The sequence below is a fragment of the Protopterus annectens genome, chromosome 3.part0 (assembly GCF_019279795.1).
Source record: "Protopterus annectens isolate FY-2018-M chromosome 3.part0, PAN1.0, whole genome shotgun sequence".
Lineage (NCBI taxonomy): Eukaryota > Metazoa > Chordata > Ceratodontiformes > Protopteridae > Protopterus > Protopterus annectens.
Genome location: NC_056731.1, coordinates 488,560,785 through 488,588,411, shown reverse-complemented (window position 1 = coordinate 488,588,411; position 27,627 = coordinate 488,560,785). Strand labels below are relative to the sequence as shown.

At 39.8% G+C, this 27,627-nt stretch overlaps 1 protein-coding gene across 1 annotated transcript in view; it reads right to left on the bottom strand.

The window, feature by feature from the left end:
* The window catches only part of PKD1L1 (polycystin 1 like 1, transient receptor potential channel interacting), a 1,345,235-nt gene that overhangs the window by 223,041 nt on the left and 1,094,567 nt on the right, over positions 1 to 27,627 (bottom strand). Inside the window, exons 48-49 of the mRNA XM_044065604.1 lie at positions 25,039 to 25,494; positions 810 to 914 (exon numbers count right to left, since the gene is read on the bottom strand). Coding sequence (XP_043921539.1) covers positions 810 to 914; positions 25,039 to 25,494 — 561 coding nt within the window. The remainder of the gene's footprint in view (positions 1 to 809; positions 915 to 25,038; positions 25,495 to 27,627) is intronic.

Here is a 27,627-nt window from a genome sequence, read left to right as displayed (position 1 = left end):
GTTTCCACTGGAAGGGCTGATGGAAGGTCAAATCAATTACTGGGAAGGATGTCAGAAGATGAATCTGTGGAATTATTTAAACTAACTATGAATTGCAGGACAAAAGATATATGATAGAAATCGTGGGGACTGCTGGAAGCATGAGATGGGATAGAAGACATAGTGGTGCAGCTAACTCAGACTAGCCACAACAATTGGGTAGATGAGACAGACTCACAATACAGTTATCTAGTTTGTGTTCTGATGTCACAATCAGTTTTAATGCAAGCAGCATGCATCCACCTACAGCAGGAGTGAAAGGCCAAAAACTAAGAGATGATGGATAGTAAGTCAGTTAAGGAACTTTGCAGTCTGGTCTATATTTCTTTAGTTTAATTATAAAAGTGGAGACAGACCTGAATAAGGCAGCAATGCCCCTAATGTAATGATAATGCACTACTCTGAGTATGAAATCTTGATTTACAGAATGTTTGCTGTGCATTTTTTCTATCATTTACAAAGTAGATATAATGATGCATTTGTTCTTGTGTCTTAATGATGAACTCCAGTATGATCTTCCCCACATAAACCTGAAAACATTTAACTGTATGAAGCAAAGGATCTCTTCTTGACCCTTTGTGATGTTACATCATATAATGGTGAAGGTCTTATACCTGAAATGGAGCTTGTGCTGCAGTGATTTTAGAAAAAAAAACCCTGCTATGTCCATCCATTTCTAATGACTTTTATGAAAACACAATAACACAGATGTTACAAACAGACCCTTAACTCTCTCACCGGCTGCTGTTAGACCCTGTACATATACTGACCTCTATCCAGTTCCAAGGCTCCTGCCAGTAGTTCAGGACCCCCTTCTGACTCATAGTGCAAAGCTGGAAGTAGAGGTGCAGGAGAACAAGGGTGAAGAATGCTAGCTGTAAAGAGGAAAGACACATATTTAAATCACTGCAGCTGTATTTCTGTAAACATGCAACTTTCATCAGAGAGAGAGACTGTTATAGGATTAACTGCACTATCATGGCCATACATGCTAATGAAACTGTCAGGGACTGTATAGTGTGTATAACCATGACTTAGCACATCCACGCCAACAACTACACGGGCCACCAAGGCCTGTGAAGTAAATAAGAACAATTATGTAACACTCAATAAGAATGCTGGGGATGAATAATGAAAACTGCTTATTTTTAAAGCCACCTATGCAACGTGAGGAGCACAGTCTTAGACCTTTTAGTAGCTGCACACTAGTATTTCTTCATGCTCATGTGAATGGTTTTGAGTGCAATACCATTTCTCGGTAAAGTTAATCATTGCGTACGCATTTCTAGCTTTGACTGCATATCCTCTAAGGTCAGTTTTACTACATACGTGGATCTGTTTGTGCCACTCTAACAATATATCAACAATAAATTATGCTACTCAGCTATTCATTGTATTTCTGCTCTACATTAATGGCATTTTATGTAAAATAATGCAATTGTCTTCTGTGTAAGTATCGTATATAACTCTGTCACTAAGCTGTAGCAGAAGACAGGGTCAATAAGACAACTTACCTTAAATACAATACAGTGCAATCAAAAATAAAGCTAAACATTCAATACTAAAATTATTTGTGGGAAGGGAGCTTTTTACTCCTTCAGAGCTTTTTAAGATTGCTGCTGTTGCTGAGTACATGTTCTGACTCATAGCATTACTTTGGGGTAGTGACATATGGAGATATACTCTTGTACCCATGTGAGATGTGCAACATTGTAATAAGTCACTGTGCATTTAGACATCAATGCTGCAGCAGGTGATGTCAGAAGACTATCAGACACTTGAACAGTACTAACAGAGCTGCAGCAACGGTATCTGGTACACAGAGGAACATATCCATTGGCATCTGCTCTACTGTCTATAAGTGATCATGAGTAATAGAAACTGAAATCAAACTTTTTCCTATGGTAGCAATGATTAAATAGATTATTTCATTGATAAACATGCTTTTTGACAGCACAGAAAATTTATAAAAGCATATTTATTGACAGTTTGCAAGCTGATGCTAAGTGATCAATAGCTTCTAAGCTCTGTGTTAAACTTGTAGACTCTTATATAATGTCTGTTTTTTTCCTTTTTTTAAAGTTTCCATTAAGTGATCACAGTCCTGACTGTTATAGCCTGCTTTAAACTGTCAAACATTTTTAAAAGTTTCAGCTTCCCTAATTGTTGTCACATTCATAATATCAAATGATAGATAATTCAGGACATTGAGCTTTTTATCAGATGTACATTGTACATATTGGGATTACCCAATTTGAAGGGGTATTTTAGAGCTACACAGTTAAGAATCCTATACATACAGTAGCACAAGCTGAAAACTATAATTCAAAGTGGAAAGGGATGATGATGAGACCTGGGGTAGCTCAAGAAACAAGGAGAGACTGGGATTTTGGATGCAGGCCTTTAAGGAGTACAGCAATAATCATGTAGAATAGTATACACATAAAGTAGCAGAAAGTATTCAAAGATCTAAACCAACATGGGAATGGAGAAAGGAGATTCTGCTGATAGGGATGACTGCAATTAGGGATACAGACAATAGGCAAGAGGGGGCCGGAATTTATTGCACAAAACCGGCAAAGGAACCAAGGCCTTTATTTATTTATTTATTGTCATTTGTTAACCGGGTTGGTCCAATTGGGCCAGTAGCCCATTTTCAGTGGAGACCCGAAGAGAAAAGCTCCGGTTACAAACAATTTACAGTATGTTTTAGAATAACATTCAGAGATAGTAAACAATTAGTACCAGAAGCAAGTTAATCAAAAATAAAAAGCATGAATCAAGCAAGTAACAATATACAAGTTGCAAAATTGGACAGAGGTTTATAAAAATTGACATATACCTTTTAAACCTACATATAAATTTTGAGGGTTGAGTTTTACATGTAGTAGGTTAGTAGGAGAAAAGGGAGAGGAGATTATCATAGAATACAAGGGTATTGGGGGAGTTAAGTTCGGTCATGGCAGGGGCAAGTCTTGGTGTTAAGTAGGTGAAGTTTGAGTTCTTTTATAAAGTGTAATGGGTGGGTAATGGAGCATATGTATGTTTGTTCCAAGGTTGGGCTACAGAGCATTTATGTAGGAGTTTGCCCACATTTTTCTTTGGTTGGTAGATATTCAGAAGTTGGTGATTAGAGGTGCGGATTGTGTGAGATGGGGAATAGGTGGATGCCAGAGTGGTGAGAGATGGGCAGCAAGATGGTTTGTATGGTACAGAGTGTATTATTTGAAACTGCGATAGAAGGAGTTGTTGGGAGAGCTCAAGCCATTGGAGAGTTTAGTGCAAGGCAGTGGTGAGAGTTGTAAGGAGAGTTCATAATGAATCTGGCTACTCTGTGGTATGTTTGTTCAAGTTTGGACAAGGTTGTGGCCTGACTGTTAGTTAGAACTGGGGCAGCATATAGAAGGGAGGGGAGGAGGAGTGCCTGTGCCAGGGACAATCTGGCATTAGGAGTTAGAAATTTTTTGTTGCGATATAGCAAGCCTAGTTTGTGGTTAGTTTTTTTTATACATTTGGAGTATGTGTAGGTTGAGTTTGAGTTCATCATCAATCATGACACCGAGGAGCTTTGTATGAGGTTCAGGTATTACAATAATGTTATTGGAAGAAGTAATAGCAAAGGTGGATTTATAGTGGGACAGAGAATGGGGAAGAAAGAGCTAGAGTTTGATCTTTTTAGGGTTAAGGATAAGTAGATTTTCAGACAACCTCTTTTCAGTGGATAGAAAGGTCTGTTGGGTAAGGGTATAGAGTTCAGAGATATTGCTGGAGATGGAGATTAGAGTTGAGTCATCTGCATATTGGATGAGGGAGGATTGATTACAGGATGTGTGAAGTTCGTTTGTGAAAATGTTAAACAGCAGGGGACCCAAGATGGAACCTTGAGGAACACTGGTTGGCACTGGAATATAGGGAGAGCAGCATGAGAGCCATCTGACAGACTGCTGCCTGCAAGAGAGGTAGCTACAGAACCAGATTAATGAGGTAGTAGATAGGTTGAGGGTAGCAAGTTTAGATAGCAGTATGGAGTAAGAAACTTTGTCAAAAGCTTTGGACAGGTCAAGGAAGAGACAGGATATGAGTTGATTGTTATCTCAGGCCTCAGCAATAATCTGAGTGAATGATAGGAGAGCAGTAGTTGTGCTATGGTTTGGCCGGAAGCCATGTTGAGTGGAAGTAAGAAGGTTATACTGGAAGACATCATTGAGAAGCTGAGAGTGAATGCATTTTTTGAGTATCTTAGAGAGAGGGGATAGAATGGCAAAGGGTTGGTAGTTAGATGGGTCAGTTGAGTTTCCTCCTTCATGTAGGGGGATAGTGAAGAAGGATTTCCAAATGATAAGAAAAGTAGCTTCTTGAGCTGATCTATTGATAAGAATGGATACGGGATAGGCTATAGCTTTAGCAGCTAGTTTGAGGAAGGTAGGAGGAAGATTAGCTGTGGAGGGAGAGCAGGGTTTAAGCTTCTGAAGTAGTGATTTAATGTAGGAAGTGGGAACAGGTTGAAAGGAAAAAATATTTTTGTTGAGTGGTTTGGGAGGGGTGGGGGGGAGACATTGTTTTAGGGTTGGAGGGTGTGAGTTGTTGGATTATGTCAATAAAGTGTTTATTGAGGAGGGTTGCAGTTTCCAGATGAGATTTGTTTGGGAAAGGGGAGGGGTTAGAAGAGCAGCCTGGTGAAAGAATTTTATTAAGAGTAGACCAGAACTTACAAGGGTTGGATTTGCTATTGAGTTGACCAGAGTTATAGTAGGATATTTTGTCCTTATTTGTTTGTTTCTTTACAAGATTCCTTAGTTCTTTGTACTTATTTTGCAGGGGTAGTTCTATTGTATTTGTATTTGCTTTAGAAGCAAATAACTAGACAGGGAAATATGATAGAATGGGAAGATGCCAATAAATTAGGGTTCAGGCGCCTAGCCAGCGAGACATTTCCTTCTGGCACATTTGATTGGGGACACATGGCTGAAGTGACAGTAAGCTGCAGAGAAATATGGCTGTTTGCAAATTCCCTGTGGACAGAGAGAAGCACATACTGCCATGCTCATAGCTTTAATAACCAAATGCATGGAGGCAGAAGAAGTAATGAGTGTTGTGCTCAGTGTAGAGTACATACTTGTGTAACTACAACATGTAGAAGTGTGCTACAGCATGGAGGAAACCCTGCAGGCTACTGTAGTCACATTTATGCTCCAGTATGCATTTTACGTAATGTTCCCTAGAGAATGTAAAGGGGGTAATGGTCCACACACACTGATAATAAAGGTACTGCTCATTGTGCACTGCATTTGTACTGCCACTGACATGCCCTCTGGCCAGCCTGCTGCTGATGCCTGCCATATTGCCTGCTGTCTCATGGAGACCATGGACATTGTTTTCCACCTGTGACTTTGGCTCTTGAAGTTGTGGGCATGGCAAAACATTCTTCTCTTTGCCGACAGGGAATTTGCAAACAGCCATATTTCTGTGCAGCTGTCACTTCAGCTATGTGTCCCCAGTCAAATGTACCACAGGGAAATGTCTCGCCGCCTAGTCGCCTGAACCCAATAATTTATTTGGACTGCAGGTTAGAGATTGCCTTCCCTATCAGGGATTGATATCAGAGTATAGGCAAAAAGAAAGAAATGAGGGTGCTCCTAAATGAAAGACCAGCACTGGTAGAGTTTTTAATAGAATCTAGAACAGAAGCTGCCATTAAAAAAGGAATAATTAATGAAGCATATAAAATATTGCATGATAATTATAAGAATCAATCAGAGGAGGTTAGAAAGGATTGGGAAGAGAGACTGGATAAGCAATTCACAAAGAAACAATGGGGTGATATATGCATGTCTCCCAAATATGCAACAAAATCTAGAAGATTTAAGGATTTTTGCCTGGAAATGTTTACACAGATATTTTTATACCCCAAGTAGACTCCAGAGAATTTTTCCTCAGGTAGACAGTAAATGTTGGAGGTGTGAAGGGGAAGAAAGAGGTAATTAGAAACATATTTTCTGGGAGTGAGGTGAGTTGGCAAATTTAAGGATTCCCTGTGGGATGCACTATTGGAGATGCTGGGCGGGCAGAGTGGTCTGACGAGGGAGATGATTTTTTCTGAGCTACGATACAGAATTGGAATTGCCTAGACATGGTAAGGCGGCCTTGCTGTGTCTAACAATGGTGGCTGCCAAAATAAGCAATTACTAGAAAATGGAAATCAAAATCTAAGCCAACTATACTGGAAGCAGTGAATATAGTTACAGAGGTAAAACAACTGGAATTGAGATCTTTAGAAAATGGAAGGAGTAAATTACATAGGAAAAGATGGGAATTATGGGAACAATACATACAAGGGAGGAATGAGGTCTAAAAGGTGGCAGGACTTAAATAAGCTAGGTAATGTTTCAGTGAGAAAGATTGGGTAGATTATAAGTGATACATAATGTTTGCAACTGGGAGTGTGTCATTATGGTTTGTGGTATAAAATGCTTGTGACTAGGATTGTGTTGGTGTGGTTTGTTTTCATTTATATAAATGTATGATAGCCTGTGTAGTATATGATGGTTTAATGAAAATGTTTCTTGTTTAAAAAAAAAGCAGGACTTGAATAATTTGTGTAATTTTGCTTAGGTTATATGATATATAGCAATATATGTAAAGTATAATGTGTGATGTTAATATAGTTTGATTACTTTTATATGAATGTACATTTGCCTATGTCACAAGTGATAATTCAATAAAGCTGTTTGAAAAAACAATGTATATTGTACATGTTGCATACCATCTTATTAAAATGCATTATTTGACATCAATTCACTTAGTGAGTTTTTCTGCAACTGTTAAAAATAGTATTTAGAGACATTCAGCACCATATCAAAACTAAAATGTACCATCACAGACTTGAAAATCAAAATTAACAATAACATTGCCCTTGAAACTCAACTATTTCAAATAAATGGGCTTAACAATACCCTCAACTTTCACCATATACCCGGTAAACTAAAGCAAAAATACATAAAACTCCTTTTCTGGGTTTGGAAATTTCCTAGCTTCATAGTTAATTAGTAGGCTAGCTGCCTTAATAGGCCATTCAAAGCATGCTCAATTTCCCTTGTAAAGGAGAGAATCAAACACTGTACCTTGTGTCTGAGAGTCAACACCTTAACCATTATACTAACCCCCAACTGGGAGAGATACCATAGAGATTGTCATTCTCCTTTCAGTTAGAATACATTCCTCCTGCTACTCCTTCTGCCTCAAAGAAAAAGAAATTTCATCCCTAAAAATTGCTGCTAAAAATATGTATACTCTCCAGTGTTCAGTTTAGGAAATGACTAACTGCCTTTCCATTCCATCAGACAGCTGAGCTCCTCCTCAGCTCCTTCCGGTTCATACTTCTTGATTAAAATGCATGCGCCCATCTAGGCAGTAGATTGACTATAGGGCAGAAGATTTACAACCTCAGAAATCAACCAAGCCTGACTCCAGCTCTTTACTTATTCTCTTCAGCCAAAATATACAGTAACCATAGCTTTTCAGTTCTAGGCCCTAAAGTTTTACAGTACTTACCCTTTCCTCCAGCACAAGAGATTCAGACTACTTCAACTTTAGAAGATTACTTAAGGATCACTTGGCAAAAAAGGGCAAAATGTTATTGCTTCCTATCTGACAAGATAACCTAAAAATACTTACAATATTAACTCCTCTAGCTATACGTATTTTGTCCTTTTCAACCTCCATTGCTGCAATAACTAATTCTATTTTTTTCCAACCTTTCAGTCCTCACTTATCAATTCTCTTATTGCTTACCACACTTCTTTACTTTGTATCTTGAACTGAAAGTTTATATATATATATATATATATATATATATATATATATATATATATATATATATGTGTGTGTGTGTGTGTGTGTGTGTGTATATATATATATATATATATATATATATATATATATATATATATATATATGTGTGTGTGTGTGTGTGTGTGCGTGTTTGTAAAACTGCCATTTTGCCAAATGTATTTATCTGCCTTCTATAACATGATACTGGTGGCATATAAACTGATTATTTGTGGGCTAACACTATTTAAAAATGGCTTTAGGTTTTCTGCTTTTGCCACTTCCAAAACTTATCATGCATCAAAATTACTTAGCTACTCTCATAAACATTACAAAATACATTATTACTTAAAACAGTGCCACGTATATGGTTCTATACATTTCCTAGATGTTTCCGTGTATCACTTTTTCATCATCTCACCAGAGATTTGTAATATAGTATCAGTGGACATGTAAACAGATATGTAATGCCCCTCAAAACTGTAACTCTCTCCCTACCCCAAACAGTGCACTTTTATGGACAGTATATTTTTTTGCTAATGAAAAAGTGAAATAAATCCTGAAATTATGAGCATAAGCTAAAAATATTTAGCCAACCATGCATTATGAAAAAAAAAACATTTAACAAAATATGTAACCATATTCAGAAAAAAACTTTTTAAAAAGTATATGTTAGAGATTACATGGAGCCTGCTAGAGTTTACATGGAGCCTGCCTGGATGGAGATGGGAAGGGCCACACTTGTGAGTAGAGGGAGGAGGGCAACATTTTAGAAGGTTTCATACAATTCTTAAAATCCAGGCAATATATCTGCAGTATACATAATTTTATTATATGTTGCATAATTACTTGGAACAGTTACAAAGACGAAAACCACAAAAGTACAGGTTCTGAGCCATCAAGGAAATTTCCATTTATTTAATCTCTGCTACAGTTTTTATACATTTATTTCAAGCACTCTGTAAACTCTGATTGCATGTTATATGTTAAGAAGAGATGCCTAGTGCATATCACTCCTCCAACCATACCGTAAACTGGAATTTATTTTAATCAGCTTCCATGTTTGCTTGAAGAACAATTACTTTTATGATCAGGGAACTGTGGTAGTAAGGAAGTTTCTCCATATTTCTAAGGCAACATGACCTTGGAGTTTATAGATGAAGGGGTGTGGGAGACCAGAGGGACTTGCACCCTTGCAAAAATGCTAATACCTGTAATACTGTTAAAGATCACAATGTGTATTATCAACTTAGTTTTTATGATAACCACATGTGAAGCAGAGATCATCCCTAACCCAATTCAAATATAACTTGGACAATTGGATAGGAAACCAGAAATTCACTGTGGTTTGGCAGCTGTCTCTCTAATGGCCTGAGGCAGCCTGTAGTGGTTCATCTCCAAGGTCCCTGCATGTAAATGTTTAATCTCCCAAGCCACTTGCTTACACTACCAAATCTACCAGAACTTGTCCAAGATTTTAGATACATGGCTAGGCTTAAAATAGCTCTAGTGGTTGTTAGCCATGAACTTATTTCTGGCTATGCAGTGTTTAGCTAAATATTTGTATAAGACAACATATATGTTTCTATTAATGCTGACAAGATGATGCTACTGAAAGCTTTGCATGTAAAGCATGTCACAGTTGGCCTGTTTACAATGCTCGCAAGCTATGTTAGTTTGGTCTTCCTTGCTGACAGATAATCAATGAGTACCTGAGTATCTATCTGCATTCCCTCTCCCCTTTCCTCTCTGCAGCAAACCATTTTCATTCATTCATCACAAACTTCACATTTTAAGTCAGAACTCCAATGTCCCACCATCCTTCCTTACAATATTTCCTCACACTTGTCCTTAAATGGTCATTTAGTACTTGTCATACATGGTCTTACATCTATTCTTTTGTAGTGTCATTCCATATTACCCATTAGGATACGTATCATATTCCCACAGCCCTGGCTTCTAAAATATACATACTTCTAACTCATCATGTTTCCGTATAATCCCAAAATCTTGCCCAATAGCACCAGTTTTTAATCCTCCAATGAACCGTCTTCATTAGCAGTTTAATGCTTCTTTTAAAGTGCATCATAAGATTGTAACTTGGTAATTCTGATTTAAATAAGCCAGTGCTCTGTAACAGTAGCATAGCTAGTGTGGGGTGAAAGGGGTAACTGCCCTAGGCACAACGTTTTGGTGGCCTGATCAACAGATTCAAATCTGATCTGCATTTCTAGTCAAACCTTAGTGCTGTAGTGCTCCATGTGTTGTCGAAACTGTAGCAACTGGTTTGCCATAGTTTAAAAGAAAAAAAAAAAAAAAGATTATTTTAACTAAATCTTGAGTGATGCAGAGCTCCGTGCAGACAGGGTATAAACTGTAGCAACTGTTTGCTACATTTGTAGGAAGCAGATTGCTACAGTTTAAAAGGAACACATGTTTTTTAAACTAAAACATGAGCACATGGTGCTCTTTGCAGGCAGGGTTTCGACTGTAGCAAATGTTAACAACATTTATAGCAAGTAGTTTGCTACAGTTTAAAAAAAAGAGTCTTTTTTTAAACTAAAACATGAGCGCTATAATGTTTCGTGCAGGCAGGGTACTGATTAGCTGATCCCAATCAGATTTTTCTTTTAAAAGCTAGTATTGCCTTTGTGTATGCTCCATGTGTGGTCTAAACTGTAGCAAGCCCTTGCTACCTTGTAGCAAACAGTTTTGCTACAGTTTGAAAGCAAATTAAAGTAAAAAAAAATACATGATTTTAACTAAAACTTGAGTGCTGTGCCACTCCATGCAAGAAGGGTATAAACAGTAAAAATAAGTTATTACTCACCATAATTTTCCATGTTTGTTGTCCAGTATCTTGCCTTCAGTCTTGCTGTTTGGGTTCAGAGCCAAAACCTCGGATCCAACTCGGCCTATACTAAAGCTCAAGAGCTTCTACTGGCTCAAGACTGAGTCCTATCCCATGGTGCTTAGTGGCTATTCCCTGGATCTCGTTTGAGAAGGAAGGTTCCTATGATATGAACAATATCCAAAAGGATAATATCTGAAAAAACATATTGTCAAAAGGATTAACAAGAAAGGGCAAGAAGGGAATCAGACCTTATCTGCCAATTTCTGAGAAAAATTCCTCTAGATACTCGAGGAGGGGATGGCTGGGAGGGAAGCAAGGCTGAAGGTGAGATACTGGAGAACAAACATGGAACGTTAGTGTGAGTACATAACTTCTTTATGTTATGTTGTCCTATCTCACCTTCAGTCTTGCTGTTTGGGACAGAGTCCCCAGCACCTTTTTCTTGGGTGGCTCAAGGGAATAAACTCCTCAGAACAGTGGAAAGTACAGTTGTATACACTTACCATAAATGTAGATGTTCGAGTGTATTCACTGTTGCAGTCATCACATTTGGGTTTTCTGTTTGCAGTAGCCCTCAGTCAGCCTGATTATCAAAGTCTTTGGTCCTGCGTTGGCTGCTGTCTCATCTTCTGTGATGTCAGGTAGTCAGGGGTATAAAGCATGCAGCCAACGCCATTACATCAGTTTTTTTTGCACCACATGTCAGGTGTCCCCCTAATGGGATGGGAAGCAATTAAATATATATATATATATATATATATATATATATATATATATATATATATATATATATATATATATATGTATATGTATATATATATATATATATATAAATATATATATATATATATATATATATATATATATATATATATACAAGGGTATACCTCCAACATAAAAGCAAATACACCAAAAAGTATTTAAGCATAGTAAAGGAGAGTAGAGACTGCAACAGTGAATACACTCGAACAACTACATTTATGGTAAGTGTACACAACTGTACTATATTCTTCGTGTTTCACTGTTGCAGTCATCACATTTGGGTAGATTCCCAAAGCTAAGGATGGGAGGAGGAATTTAGATAGCATTAGGACCAGCAATAAGGCCCTGCAAGACTACAGTGGCAAAGCCAGCTCTGGATTTAGAGAAAATTGGCAAATGGTAATGCTTGGTGAAAGTATGTACAGAACTCCAGGTAGCAGCTTCTAGGCTGTCCCTGGTAAGGACACCTCTGAGAAAGGCTGTAGAGGTAGATACAGCTCTGGTTGAATGGGGTCTAATCCCCTGTGGGATAGGTTTTCTATAGTGCTTATAGCAGAAATTAATGCAATGGCCTATCCATTTAGAAATGGTTTGCTTGAAATAGCCTTCACCTCTGCCCTTGCAGCAAATGCCACCGGCAGTTGTTCAGATTTCCGTTGAGATTTAGTCCCATCCAAGTAAAATCTAAGTTGTCTGTGCACATCTAAGGAGTGCAGTATTCGGTCCCCTTTGTTCTGTGGATTAGAAAAGAAGGTTGGCAAATGAATGGACTGATTAAGGGCCACACTGGATACTACCTTGGGCATGAAGGATTGATTGGTCCTGAGGGACACTCTGTCTGCATGAAAGATGATGAAAGGCTCCACTGCCATAACGGCCAGTACTTCAGATACCCTTCTTGCTGAAGTGATTGCTAAAATGAAGGCTGTTTTCCAAGAAAGGAATTTTAACTCCTCAGTTGCAGCTGGCTCAAAAGGAGGAAGAGTGAGTTTTTTCCAATACAAAGTTAAGGTCCCTGGCTGGAGTTGGGGCTCTTCTGGGTGGTCTTAAGTTTTTGGCCCCTCTCTGGAACTGCTTGAGAAGTGGATGGGAGAAGATGGGTGGTTCTGTGTTGTATTGAGCTGAAATGGCTGAGGCGTGAATTTTGATGGAGGAAAAAGAAAGGCCCTTGTGAAGCATCTCAGTTAAGTATTGAAGAATTTGAGTTAAATTGGGTTTGATTCCAGGCACTGAATCCTTTCCATTTTTCAACATAAGATTTTCTAGTACTAGGCCTCCTTGCCTCCAAAATGACAACCAGCATTTGTTTACTTAGGGATGGTAATGGAGAGATCAGGTAATTAGCCAGGCTGCCAGGTTCAGGGTTTGAAGCTTAGGGTGCAGAATCTGGCCCTCCTGCTGGGACAGCAGGGTAGGGGTCTGAGGCAAGTGCCATGGAGCCAGCAGTGACACACTGCGCAAGAGGGGGTACCAGTGTTGAGTGGCCAGTCTGGTGCAATCAGTATCATCCTTGGTTTGTCCTGTTTGATCTTTAGTAGTACTTTGGAGAGCAGAAGCAGAGGAGGAAAGGCATAAAAACTGATAGATTTTTCCAGCTGAAGGACAGAGCATCCACTTTCCAAGCTTGTTTGTGGGGAGTCCTTCTGCAGAATTTTTCCAATTGGTAGTTTTGGGGGGAGGCAAATAGGTCTATATCTGGGCTCCCCCATTTGGTTATCAACATGTTGAAAGTCTTTGGTTCCAGTTTCCACTCGTGTGGGTCCATTAGATTTCTGCTTAGTTCGTCTGCCAGTGTATTTAGTTTTCCTGGCAGGAATTGAGCCTGTAGATGCACTTGGTAGTTCAAGGCTGTGTTCCACAGAGTCATGGCTAGTCTGCAGAGGGGGTAAGAATGGATACCCTCCTGCTTGTTTATGTACCACATAACAGTGGTGTTGTCCGTCTTTACCATTAGTTGTCCTGGAAGGATGTGGTCCTTGAAGGCTGTCAGAGCATTCTGTACAGCTAACATTTCATTTTGATTGATATACAGGTGCATTTGACTTGGGTTCTGTTTGCCCTGAATGCACTTCCTTGCCAGGTGAGCCCCCCATGCATAGTCTGATGCATCTGTTGTTAGGGTTTGGGCGGCAGGGGGTAACCATGAATGGTAGTCCCTTGTTTTGGTGGCAGGCCTCTGCCCACCAAAGGAACTCTAACCATAGGCAAGGTATGATAGGAATCATTGCTTCTAGATCCTGAGAATGTTGACACCATAGGCTTTTTAGATACAATTGTAGTTTCCTCATATGCTGTCTTGCATATGGAATTAGTAGAATGCAGGAGGCCATGAACCCCGAAGCTTGCAGTATTTGCCTTGTAGATAGCAGGGTTTTTGTGGCCGTTAGTTTGAAGTAAGTTGTCAAATGAATTTGTTCCTCTGGTGTGAGGAAAGCCATTTGGGAAGTTGTGTTCAAGCTTGCTCCCAGGAATATAATTTGTTGACAGGGTACCAGATGTGATTTATTTTCGTTTATGGTGTACCCCAGACACGTTAGCACCTTTTGTACAAACGCCAGATGATTCAAAAGTATGTCCTGGCTTTCTGCCTGAATTAGACAATCGTCCAGGTATGGGTATATTTGAATATTTTTTTGCCTGCAAAATGCAATGACTGGAGCTAGGCACTTTGTGAATACCCCAGTAGATAAGCCAAAGGGCAGTGCAGAGAACTGATAGTGCATGTAGCCTGCTTTGAAGTGTAGGTATCTTCTGCAAGATTCCCTGATTAGAATGTGCAGGTAGGCTTCCTTTAAATCCAATGCTGCCAACTAGGCATCTTTGCCCAGCATGGGAAGCAACTGGTGAAGAGTCAGCATCTTGAATTTTGGAATCACCAAAAAGGTGCTTAGAGTAGACAGGTCCAGGATAGGACGCCATGAATTGTCTTTTATGTGTACCAGGAAAAGTCTTGAGTAGAAACCTCATCCCTTTTTCTCTTCTGGTACAGTTTGAATAGCCTTTATGCTTAAGAGAGAGAGTACTTGCTTTTGAGCCTCTGCTCACTGATTTGGGGGTAGATCTGGCCAACCATTTGGGGTTGGTAATGTATGGAAGTGAAATCTGTATCCTTGGGAAACTATATTTAAAACCCATTTGTTTTGGGTAATGAGTTCCCAGTTTTTGGCCTGCAGAGCAATCTTTCCCCCTAAAGGAGCAGTCAGTTGAGAAGTGCTTGGAAGTTTTAAAGTTAAGTCATTGAGACAACTTACTATAGGGGGGAGTCTTACTACTCCCTGGTTTGGAAGTGGGATCCCCCCCACTGCTTAGTCCTGTGTGTACCCTGGGACTGAAGCCTGTGTGTTCTGCTGATTCTGGGTTTGGACTGAGAAGGCCTGGAAGAGGCAGGAAAGGACCAATTCTTAGAGGGCCAATGCTTACTAAATCTTGGAGGCTGTACTTGTAGGAAATGTTTAACAGTTTGCATAGATTTAGATTTTTCCTCCATCTTTTTAAGAACGTCTTCTGCTTTGTTGCCAAACAGGCGGTCCTGATTTAAGGGAGCATCCAGCAATTTAGCTTTAACATTATCTGGCAAAGATTGTTCCTTAAGCCAAGCATGTCTTCTAAGTACAGACCCAGTGACAGCAGCCCTGCAAGATGCCTCTAGTGAATCAAAACCACATTGCAAAGTATGTTTTACAACCTGTTCAGCAGAATGCATTAAATCCTGTAAATCCTTATTTTCAGCAAGTCAGGAATCAACATCATTTTCTGTTTAAGCAATCCAATAATATGCTGCAGATACTTTAACATATGAAACTGGCAGTTTAAGGCCCTAATGGCCAAGGTTGCAGAAGTGCATACCTTCTTACCCCATCTATCCAGCGCCCTGGAGTCTCTATCAGAGGGGGTAGGATTTTTGGCAGTAGTAACCTTAATGCCCTTGGGTCCTTGTGAAATGGTCTCAGGATCCGCAGTAGGATTTTTTAAAAGGAACTTGTGAGAGTCAGGAACCCTGTAATATCTATCAGGTTTTCTGGGAGCAGGAGGTAAAGAGTCAGGGGCCAAGCTAGATTCCGAAAAGGCATCATCAATAATGTCTAGTACAGGAAAGAAAGCTAAAGGCCTGCATTGGGGCAGGAGTAAGAAATCCCTAAGCCTCTTTTTAGAATCAGAGTAATCCTGGCATTCCCAGTGAAAATGCTCCCTAAGAGTATGCAAGGTTTCACCAAAAGAGAAATCCTCTTGGGGGTAGCAGAGGGAATAGAGTCCTCTGCATCAGAATCCTCATAGGTAGATAATGGTAAATCCTGGTCATCAGAGGAAAGATAAATTTCAGAATCCTGGTCAGAAGTATCATAAACAAATTCAGTCCTAGGTCTCTTAGAGGGGAAAGGTTGGCTTCCCCTGATTAAAGTAATAAGGTCTTCAGCCATTCTTATCATTTTTTTCTTAGGCATAGAGGCCTTGCCATGTGGTCTGGGCATCAGTTTTCTAGGCATGGTTTGAGGTTTAGGCGTTGAAGAAGAAGATGGCGTAGGTTTAATATGCACGTCAGTAGGCCTGAAAACACCCTCAGAAGCAGCACTGGACCCATCCAAGATAGAGACATCTGCAGGTTCCAGAGTTGAAGCATCTCGGTGCACACTGGACTCTGAATGGGTCTCAGTAGAGGCCTGTGAATCTGAAGCAGTGGGTATCAGGGGCTGAAAAAGTGCCTCACTGAGTACTGGAGACTGGCTTAGGAGAAGCGTCGTCGGCAGCTTTGGACCTAGGTGGCCTGTCTCTGTCTTTATCTTTGCATTTTTCGGAATGTCAGTAGTTGGATGGCTTACCAAAGACATATCTGGATAAACTGAACCGAGTACCAAAATATTTAGAAGCGTAAATATACCGATGATGACTAGTTCATTGCTTAAAAAAGGCACAAAACCGACAGTGAGGTATGCCGTGGTCAGGGCCTAGACAAGGAATACAGTACGAATTAAAATCTTTATGAGGTATTTGCTTTCCACAAGAAATACAATTATTGACTTTTACTGACATCGGTTTAGAGCAAGAAAAAGTTTCCCCAATGGGTACTTAGCTTTAGTTGAAGACTTTGGTTCTGAAACTCGAAAATGAAAATTTCAGGGTTGGCTGACCGGCACTTGTGAACTGCTTCTGCTTTGGGCACCACATGGCAAGAAAGACTGATACAACGGTGTCGGCTGCGTGCTTTATGCCCCTGACTACCTGACATCACAGAAGACGAGACAGCAACCGACGCAGGACTCAAGACTTTGATAATCAGGCCGACTGAGGGCTACTGCAAGCAGATAACCCAAATGTGATGACTGCAACAGTGAAACACAAAGAACATCCAAAGGATGCCCTGTTCTGGGAGACCACATCTACTTTGTAATGAGTGATAAAGGTATGAGGGTTAACCCATGTAGTAGCAGCATAAATTTAATCCAATGAAAGTCTGGATTGAAAGGCAATGGAGGTAGATACCGCTCTAGTTGAATGCCCTTTGATTTTCCCTGGTGGTTCTTTATTGTGGGAATCATAGACATATGAGATGGTTTCAGTAAGCCATTTGGATAAAGTAACTTTTGAGATTGCCAAACCTTTTTTATTTTCTGAATAGGAGACAAACAATTGGCCTGACTTTCTAAATTGTTTGGTCCTATGCAAGTAAAAACATAACTGTCTATGCACATCTAGTTGGTGGAGATTATACTCTGCCTTGTTGCCATAGTTTGGAAAAAACACTGGTAATTCTATATTCTGGTTTAAATTGGCTTGAGAACAAACTTTCGGTGAGCAGGAAGGATTTGTTCTGAGGGAAACTCTATCTTTATGGAAGATCAAATAAGGTGGATGGATAGACAAGGCTTGCAACTCTGATACTCTCCTGGCTGAAGTAATTGCTGTCAGGAAGAGTGTTTTCCACAATAAAAATTTTAATGAACAAGATGATGCTGGTTCAAAAGGGGGGAGAAGCAAAGATGATAATACTAGATTGAGGTTCCAAGGAGGAGGAGGTTCTCTGAAAGGAGGTCTTAACAGAAAGGTACCTTTTAGGAAGGCTTTGCATAGTCTATGAGACATTAGACTAGATCCTGATTCTCCCACATGATAATTAGAAATAGCAGCTAATTTAACTCAGATAGTGGCTGTCACTGCCCCTTGATTAAAGGTTTCTTTTAGAAATTCCAGGATTACAGGTATAGATGCTGTAAAAGGATCTATATGTCTTTTGTAAGCCCAACAAGAGAACCTCTTCCATTTGCTTGCATAGAGATTCCGAGTCATCTGCTTGTGCAAAGAGACTAGAATGTGATGAACTGCAGGGGCAATTCTGGAAGCGGAAGTGGAGCAGCCAAGCTGTCAGCTTGAGTCTGTGGAGTGCAGGATGGAGCATTCCTGACTGGTGTGTCAGAAGATCCAGCACTGGGTACAGGATAGATGGATCCTCGTGAAGGTAAGGCCAAAGGAAGGGGAACCAGATCTGACGAGGCCAGTATGGCACAATGAGAATGAACCTGTGACAAAACAGCTTTGCTTTCTGTATGACCTTTAGAATCAAGGGAAATCGGGGAAAGGCATAAAGAAGACCCAGGGGCCAATCGTGAACCAGTGCATCCCTCAGTGACCCTCACGGAGGGGAAATTAGAGAAAAGTAGTTGCTACATTTGGAATTGAAGGGAGTGGCAAAAAGGTCACAGCAAGGCTGGTCCTATTTGCAAAATATGTGATTCGCAACTTCCTGATTGAGGGACCACTTGTGATGCAAGAAAATCGCTCTTCTTGGCCTGTCTGATATAACACTGGATTTCCCTGGGATATGCATTGCTGTCAGAAAGCGTTGAGAAGATATCACCCATTGCCATGCTCTCTGGACCTCTCGACATAGAGGGTAGGATCTGGTTCCTCCCGTTTGTTGATGTACCATACCACCGACATATTGTCTGTCTGAATTGCAATAGTCCTCGTGGGAAGAGAGTCCTGAAGTGCTTGCAATGCCAGAAGCATGGCCCTCATCTCTACAACACTGGTATGCAAATGGTACTCATGATCTTTCCAAACTTCTTGGACTGTCTGTCCAGATAATGCCCCCCCCCACCTTATCTGGGATGCATCCGTGGTTACTGTAGTGATAGGTTGAGGAAGTACAAACAGTCTCCCCATTGTTACCTGAGTGGACTGAGCTCACCAAAGTAGGTCCTTCTTGCAAGAGTGAGTTATGAAAATTTCGTGAGACATGGGTAACTCCTGCATGGACCATTGGGTGAAGAGTAGCCACTGCAGTATTCTCATGTGAAGTCATGCCATGGAAAGCAGTGTTATTGTTGCTGCCATAGAGCCTTGGACTTTCAGCACAATTCTTGCCTGTACTCTGTTCTTGTTGAGTAAAATAATCACTTGACTGTATAGCATCTGTATTCTTTTTAGAGGTAGCCTTGCCAACATGTCATTCATATTTAAATCTGCACCAATAAATGTAATATGCTGTGATGGCAGCAAGGCAGATATTTTTGTATTTATAGTAATGCCTAGCTTTGAGAAGAGATGGATGGTGTAGTCTCTTGCTTTGATCAGTAGTTGCTTGGTGGTGGCAGTTAGGAGCCAGTCGTCTATGTATGGAAACACCTGCAATCCTTGGTGTCTCAGATGAGCTGTGACTACTGCCATACATTTGGTAAACACCCTGGGGGCTGTGGTGAGTCCAAAGGGCAGAGCTCTGAACTGGTAATGACTGGCTTCCAGCCAGAAGCGTAGAAATCTTCTTGAGTGCCTGTCCATTTTTATGTGGTAGTACACGTCCTGAAGATCTAACAAGCACATCCAATTGTATTTTCCCAGAAATGGGAGTATAGACTGTAGTGTTACCATCTGGAACATTGACTTTTTCACCAACTTGTTTAGTCTGCTGAGATCCAATATGGGTCTCCAGTCCCCTGTCTTTTTTGGAACTAAAAAGAACCTTGAGTAAATTTCGGATCCAAGTTGGTCTGCGGGGACTTCTTGGATGACTCTTTTTTCTAGCAACTTTTGTATTGCTAGTGTTGCTTGATCACTTTGACTGGGTAAAATGTCTGGGATAGACTTTGGTGGCTGAGGTGTACATTGGAAGGGGATGTTGTATCCTTTGGATATAATGGACTGCACCCATTTGTCTTGAGTCAAATTCAGCCAGACTTCTGGGTACAGCGATATTCTCCCCCGACTGCCTCTACAGGTGGACAGGTGGGCCTCCTTTCAGGAGTGGTGAAAGAGCCTACCAGAGAACGTATCTCTGTCACCTGGGTTTTGCGGACCCCTTCTGCCACATGGACAGTGTCTTCTATTATTTCCCCCTCTGCCCCTGAGGGATGGAACACCACAAGTTTCAGATAAGGCTCCTTTGAATTTACGGAACCACATTTTTCCGCCCTTTTGACCTTTAGAATAAGGTCTGGTAGGGGTGGAAAAATGGACTCCAACGGCAAACAGAGTCTTATCATCTTGTTGGCTCCTGGTGAGAGTTTCTTTTACTTTAGGCCTGAACAATGACAAGCCATCAAAGGGAGTGTCAATAAAGGAAGAATGGAAGGGTTTGGCAAACTCACAAAGGCGCATCCAGGAATGTCTATGAAGAGCTATTCCTGTCCCTGCTGCCCTGCTCACTCCATCATCTGCATAAGATATGAGCCACATGGAGGAGTTAGATATGGAGGTTAAGGTTGCAAGCTGGGAGTTAGCCTTATCAGATAAGTCCTGGGCTGTAGCACCTTGCAGGGTATCTGCTATCTCTTTTAGGAGATCCCACTGAAGTTGTGTGAAATACGACAAATAATTCAGTGACCATAAAGTAAAGGCCACTGAGGAGAACATATGCTTCCCGTATATGTCAATAGTACAAGAATCCTTGTTTGGTGGATGAATAGATACAGATGTTTCAGCTAACTCATTTTTTGTGGCCGCTGCCACCACCATTGCATCTACAGGAACCCCTTTAGTTAGATACTGCCTATCTCCTAGGCCATAATGAACATATTAGGCCTCCGCAGAACAGGGTCCACTGAGTCTGGAGAGTCCCACACCTTCCGGCTCACCAAACCCAGGACAGGGTTGAAAGGTGGAGACACAAAAGAGGTGGAGGGGTGGGAGCCAAATGCCTCCAGGTATACCGACTCATCTTTAGAAGGGAAAAGGGACTTCCAGCCACCATTCTGTTTAAGGATCTCCAGGATGCTGAAAAAGAGACATTCTCAAAGGGTGACCTTGGGGACCCTTCTGAAGACAGTATCAGAAGAGACAGACTCTAGGGAGTCTATGTGCTTCCTCTTACAATGTCTCTTTTGAGGAACCTCCACGGGGGGATGTTCCAGGGAGGTATTGGAAGAGGAGGATCCACCCATTGTGGCTTTCTGGGGCACTGGCTCTCTACTCTGTGAGTGATGGAGAGGTAATGAAGAGATGGACACCAGTCCCTTAGGGGGAAGATAGACTGGATGCAAAGGTGGAGCAGATTCAGTTGAGAGCACACTCTGCATCACCTCGAAGGCACCGCAGTCCTGAGCCAAAAGAGCTTCCAGCCCTGAGAGTCCAGGAGATCTCCTCGGTACCAAGGAGGGTGACTCCAAGGCATTGACCGGCTCCTCTTTCGGCTCTGCAACGGCTCCGATGAGACAGATGGAGCTGAGGGAGAACCATGTTTCTCAGCTCCAACAACTTTCAGAGCAGAAAAAGCATCATGTTTGGAGCTGCTTGTCGGGTCAGACACTGTATCCGATGAACCAGACCTTTGAGTCTTGTCTGATTTTTTGGTCTGATTTCCCTCATCCAGTTTTAATAAGCTCCTCAGTATAAGCTTATTCCTCCTCTCCTGCAAGACCCTGGCACTAAAACTATGACAAATGGAGCAGGAGTCTTGAAGATGGAGGGGACCCAGACAGTACACACAACTAGTGTGTCATTCAGTAATGGACATCTTCTGAGTGCAGGTATCAGACTTCTTGAATCCTGACTTGTGTTCGTTAGCTGGTTCCTTAGACATGCTAGCTATAAGGAAAACATTCTCAATAAAAGTTGGAACAAAACTATAACTAAAACAACAAAAACAGGTATCTAAAATAAGGTATTATTATTATTATTTTTTTTTTTATAAAGAGAAGGAAAGGGGGGAGGAGAAGTCTCTAAGTTAAAAGACTATCTCCTCCACCGGAGGAGATATCTCTAATTTAAAGAGAGTATTCCTAAACGGGAAAGAAGGAAGAAAAGGGGCAAGAATCTTCTAATTTAAATGGATTCTTGAGGAGGCAACAAGACCCAAAGAACAAGATAGCTGCAAAGATAAACTTGCAAGGATTAGAAAGGCTAAAATAGCACAATGCTATTACGTTAGAACTAGTGAGTAAAAACAGCTAACAATTAGACAGTAATTATTATAAAATATATAAAATATTACATTTTTCAAGCCTGAGACAGTGAAGACAATCCCGAAGCTTCAAGTGGCAAATGAGATCTGGGGAATAGCCGTTAAGCACCACGGGATAGGACTCAGCCTTGTGCCAGTAGCTCTTGAGCTTTAGTGTAGGCCGAGTTAGAGCCGAGGTTTTGGCTCCGAACCCAAACAGCAAGACTGAAGGCAAGATTGGACAACATAAAATCAACTGTTTGCTACATTTGTAGCAAATAGTTTGTTACAGTTTAAAATAAGATTTTTTTTCTTTTTTTTTTAAGAATATGTTTAAGTAGGGTTGGGAGCAGGACACAGAAATGGGGACTGAATGGTTGGAGTAGGAGTGAGGTGTGCCTTGCATCTGACCACTTGGTTGATATGCCAACATGTCTTTTTTTTTGTCTTTTGCTCTTCAATGGAAGAGCTTGGGGGGTAGTAAATCTAACTGTAATATGCAGATTGCTTACAGTTTAGTGATCGGTTTATTACAGTGAAGTGCTTTTTTATATTTATGTATTTTTTGGGGGGAGTAGGGCACTGGTTCATAGTACTGGCTCAGAACACCCAATCACCTATGCATTGGCTCTCCACTGGATTAGAATACCCTCAGTTTGAATGAAATTCATGCTTCAGATTGCATACATGCATTACTGTACTAGGTTTAATAACTGGTTTCTCACTGTATCATATGGCTCAGCTAAGGCATATAATTACTCACATGCCTCTTTCTACTTTGCTTTACTCATTTCTGTTTTTGTCAGTTTTTACTCACTTTCTAGGTCCGCCAAGCCCCATAAAATGCAAACCTACCAGTTAACATTGAATTCAAACTACAACCCATATACTAGACTCTGAGTGTGCTGTCATGTTACTATACTCTGAAATACTTATCAGATACAACTGGTTCTATCTTAGCACTGCCTGCAAACAAGCTGATCTTGTTGAATAAGCTATGGGTAACTTACCATATGAAAATACTGAATGCCATCAGACCAAAGATTGATATTTGATTAATACACCTATTACCTGAAACTCTGCTGGCAGTACCTCCCCCCAACAAAAAAATCCCACTGTCCAAATCCTGCTGCCAGTCATATTGCCTATCCATCCTGCTAGCTTCACTTATGGCCATATCTCCTAAATACTAACAAGATTTAGCTCACAATACACACTCCTGTGCTTCTAAATGCAATAAACGAAAATATAATAAAAGACAAGATGCTAGAGCACATTTTAAAGGCAGAATCCAATGAAAACCAAACAACTTTGTGTGCGATAAACCTTTCGGTCAGGCATAAAACCTAAAGTGCAGCACAGTCACTGAAAGTAACTAAACCGAGCACAAGCACTTAGGTATTGCATAAATCTGATCTGTTACATCAATCTAAAAGTTCACCAAATATCATTCTCGCTGAATCTTCTCCACGGAACAATAACTTGCAGCCAGTATCCAGCATAAAAAACCAAGCATTCTGCGGAGATGTATAAAAACCTTTATTATATCCAAACGGCAAGCGCTTTCAACATTGGTCTTCCTCAGGCCGATGAAAATAACACAAATTAAATGCAATTTATAGTGAATAAATCATTAGCAATCAATGATGTCACATCCTGCCTAAACTTTGTGTCTTAGAGAAATGTTGTTTAACTACATTTCCATCTCGTATAATAAATACAGAAACAACGAGATGGATTACAGTCAATTAACCACTTTGTTAAATAAATGTTTTTTAAAATCTGGAAAACACACAATGTTGATAAAAATAAGAAATAATTAATCATTTAAAATCCTATGATATTTACTATGCAATATAATTAAAACTAAAAACATTATGCCATACCATAACCTTATAAAAATGTAATGGTCGACTAAGAAAATATTTTATATATTCAAATACCTGTATATGAATGTGCAACACATAGCAAATACACATTAAAAGGCACGACCAAAAAATTATCAAGTCAAAAGCTTAACACCATATTTCTAATTAAAATGCTAAACCTATTGAAATATACATATAATCCTACGCCTAACATCTATACTAAACATAACCTACATTATTCATAAAAATATGTGTGCAAAAAAATATATATAACATTTTGATTGTGTATAATGAATCTAAAAAAACAACTAAATGTATGATATAACTTCCATATAAAATAGGAATGTATTGATACAGTGCTCCTGTCATACATCTCACTGCTATATATTAATCAAAAATAACAATCCGGGAGCACAATTAAATTAGGCCCAAATCAAACATTACTAAAATTACAGGTAGATGAATAAATAATGCAAACAATTTGCCAAGAAGTGATAGGATCCAAACAACAATATCAAATATGAATATCTAAACCATATAAGGATTGCTAGCATCATGGTCATTGATAACAACAAAGATATTTATATTGTTATTAATATTGTGTTTGTCTATTATTTATATATCCACATGTAAAATAATATTTCAACATTTTTCACTCAAAGTTTTCTAGTCTTTAACACCGGTTTAATGGACACCCTATCATTCAGACCTGGGTCACGATCGGCCCTTAGTCTAATAATCCATTTGGTCTCCTTGTGCTCTGTTTGATTAGACACATCACCACGTCTTATAGTTGGTGAGTTAACCTGGATGACCTGAAACTTAAATGTATGTTCTTCTGATGTACTACTAACATGTTTAGACAATGCATTGCAAGTAGATGCTACTCTAATCCTATATAAATGTTCCCTAATTCTGTCTTTTAATTTGCGGTCTGTTTTCCCCACGTAAAATGCAGTGCAACATGTGCAGGTGGCTAAATATACAACATGTTCAGTATCACATGTAGCTGCTGCTGTGAAAGTAAACTCTTGTTCCGTTAGGGGATGTACAAAGTTGTTGGATTCATTTATAAAATTACAATATCTATATTTATTACACTTCTTGGTCATATTGTTGCTAACAGGTTTCACTATATCATCTACTCTGTCAGGACCACATAACATCCTATGCAAATTGAACTTATTTTTATAGGCAAATCGAGGATTATTACCTATAACTGAAGATATATTTGGGTCAGTTAATAAAATCTCCCAGTATTTACTATAGATATATTTAATACTTCTCACATCTTGTGTATAGTAGATGGGAATCCTGACCTCATTCCCTTTTTCAACAAATAAATCTGTTTCATCTGTCTTATAGTTCACTTCTGCAAAATAAGGATGTGCTCTCCCTTCTCTCAATTTTCCTATCTCTTCTAAACCAACATTAATCTCATCCAAAGTATATGATCTATTTAATAGCTTCATTTTTAATACATTTATTTCTTGTTCAAATCCAAATTGATCTGAGTTCAGCCGTGATGCCCTCATCGCTTGGCCTTTAATGATGTTACTGAATATATGGTCTGGGTGCATACTGCTACGATGAAGGAAGTTATTACGGTAACAGCTCTTCCTGTGTACACCTGTATTCAGACCACCATTTTCTAATCTTTCAATATATACATCCAGATAAGATATAAATTCACTGGATTTAACCATAGTAAACTTAAGGTACTCCGTTTCTACATTCATTTTAGCATAAAGCTCCATCAATAAACATTCATCACCCTTCCAAACCAGAAATAAGTCATCTACAAAACGTGTGTAAAATGACACATTATCTCGATACTCAAAGGTTTGGAAAATAAATCTCTCCTCCCAATCTGCCATCACTAGGTTGGCGTAGCTATTAGCACAAGAAGTGCCCATAGCCACGCCATCCTTCTGAATATACAACTGGCCATTGAAAGAGAAAACATTATTGGTGAGTACAATTTCCATTAGTTCACATATAACTTCTATTTTGCTTTTAGTGAACGTACCATCCCTTTCTAAGCATCTGCTGATGCAAGCTAAACCCTCTTGGTTAGGGAGAAGTAATGTGGTAGTAACTACAGCCATGATACATCATGATGGGGTTAATGAACTATGTGCTTCCCCTGTAAGTAATGTACTCATTTGGTTTGCGATTAGTGACCAGGATAGGGGTGTAAGCTGATATTGCTGATTTTCATCATTTGACAAGGTTGTGGTCGATGGCTTGAGTTTGAGGTATAACTGGTCTTGGTTTTGGTCCAGTTACAGCTGTTCTGAGGAACCCTTTACTTCTAGCATATTGACCAATAGTGCAATTTTTGCAGAATGGCAATATTTGTGTTATACATTTGGTTTGTTCATCACAAGTATGTTGTTTTGGCAAAGCATTGAAGGACTTTTGTTAATAATGACAGGTATTTCAATTTTCAGGCTTCCCCTCCTTCAAAATGTATGTAATGCAATACCTGTTATTCTAGCCATTTTCTAAAGTATAATAGTTAAAATCTGCCTTTGATTTTGCTCATTTCCCATTACCCCCCACCCTCACCCCGTTGCAGCATTTAAACACTACTGATATGTAGTGTGCTAAGAGATGCAGTGGTATGTTGTACAGTGCAATAATTAAAAAAAAACGTGAGGAGAAAAGGCAAGACAGGCTATCAGATGTGCTGCTTTACAGAGGAAGGATGTGCTTGCTGTTTATTCAAAACAGGTTTTCCTGCTACCTATGCTGCATGCATGTATTAATTCACTACCAAAGCAGCTTTTTTTCTGGTCTTATTGACTGCGCATTATGGCACATTACCATATGAGAGACCTATAGTTACTTCAGAATTGTTGTGCCAGTTCATAGGCATTCACAGACAGCATATATTGTAGGGGAAATTATCTGGTTTGCTATGTAGTCTGATAAGTGAGGAGTAGGTATTCAAGGGTTAGTATAGCATGACATTTGTGGAGGGGGGGTTGTTGGTATTCGGTACCTACTGTTGTGGCTCACATGCAACTGTTTTTTTTTCCTCTTCAGATACTGTATAGCATCATTGGATGGCTTGAGAGACAGGTGGGAGAATATCATGTTTCAGGTGAGATTTTTTTTTTTGTGGAATTTTCTGGGGAAGCCATCCAGTAGTCAGTAGACCTAGTGCTTGTTGCCCAGAAGAGGAGTGCTCTGGAAGGGGACAGTGAATGGAGGTTAAGGTGAAGCACCCATCACTGGAAGATGCTTTTCACATCATCAGGAGGTTCTCTTACCTTGGCAGGCTAAACTTGATCTTGAAGCTGAATTTCAGCTATTATTCACTCATCAGGAGGACTGGCAGCTCTTGGGAATGTATTTTGATAAACAGTTTTTCTTTGACACCACTATGTGGTGGCTTGTACCATGTCTGAAAGAGACAGTACAGCCCTGCAATGATAAGCTTTTAGTGCTAGATAATGGGTCAGCAGGTGTTCAGGAGGGTTTAGGACAATTTATTCACCTGCTAGGAGCTTGGTGTGTCACTAAAAGAAGATCAAGTTGTGGGCCCTGTGGAGGCCTTAGAATTATTTGGTTTAGAGATCAATATAGTTCCTTCCTTTTTTCAGTTACTCCCTGCAAAGCTTTTGCAGCTAAGGGATGTCATCAGGGAATTTGTTGGTGCTACGAAACTGAGGATTTTAGGCATCGTGGGATTGTTAGGGTTCTTCAAATTTGCCTGTAATGACAGTTGCTCCCAGGAAAAGTTGCAAAAGGTCTTCAGCCAACTTGCTAAGAGGTGGCCAGCTGAAGCACCACAGGGTGATAGTAACTGCCAAGTTTAAAGAAAATGTCTGTATTTGAAGACAATTTTTAACAAAAATCAATGGGATTTCTTTTTGGCAATGCAAATGAGCTTCTTATCA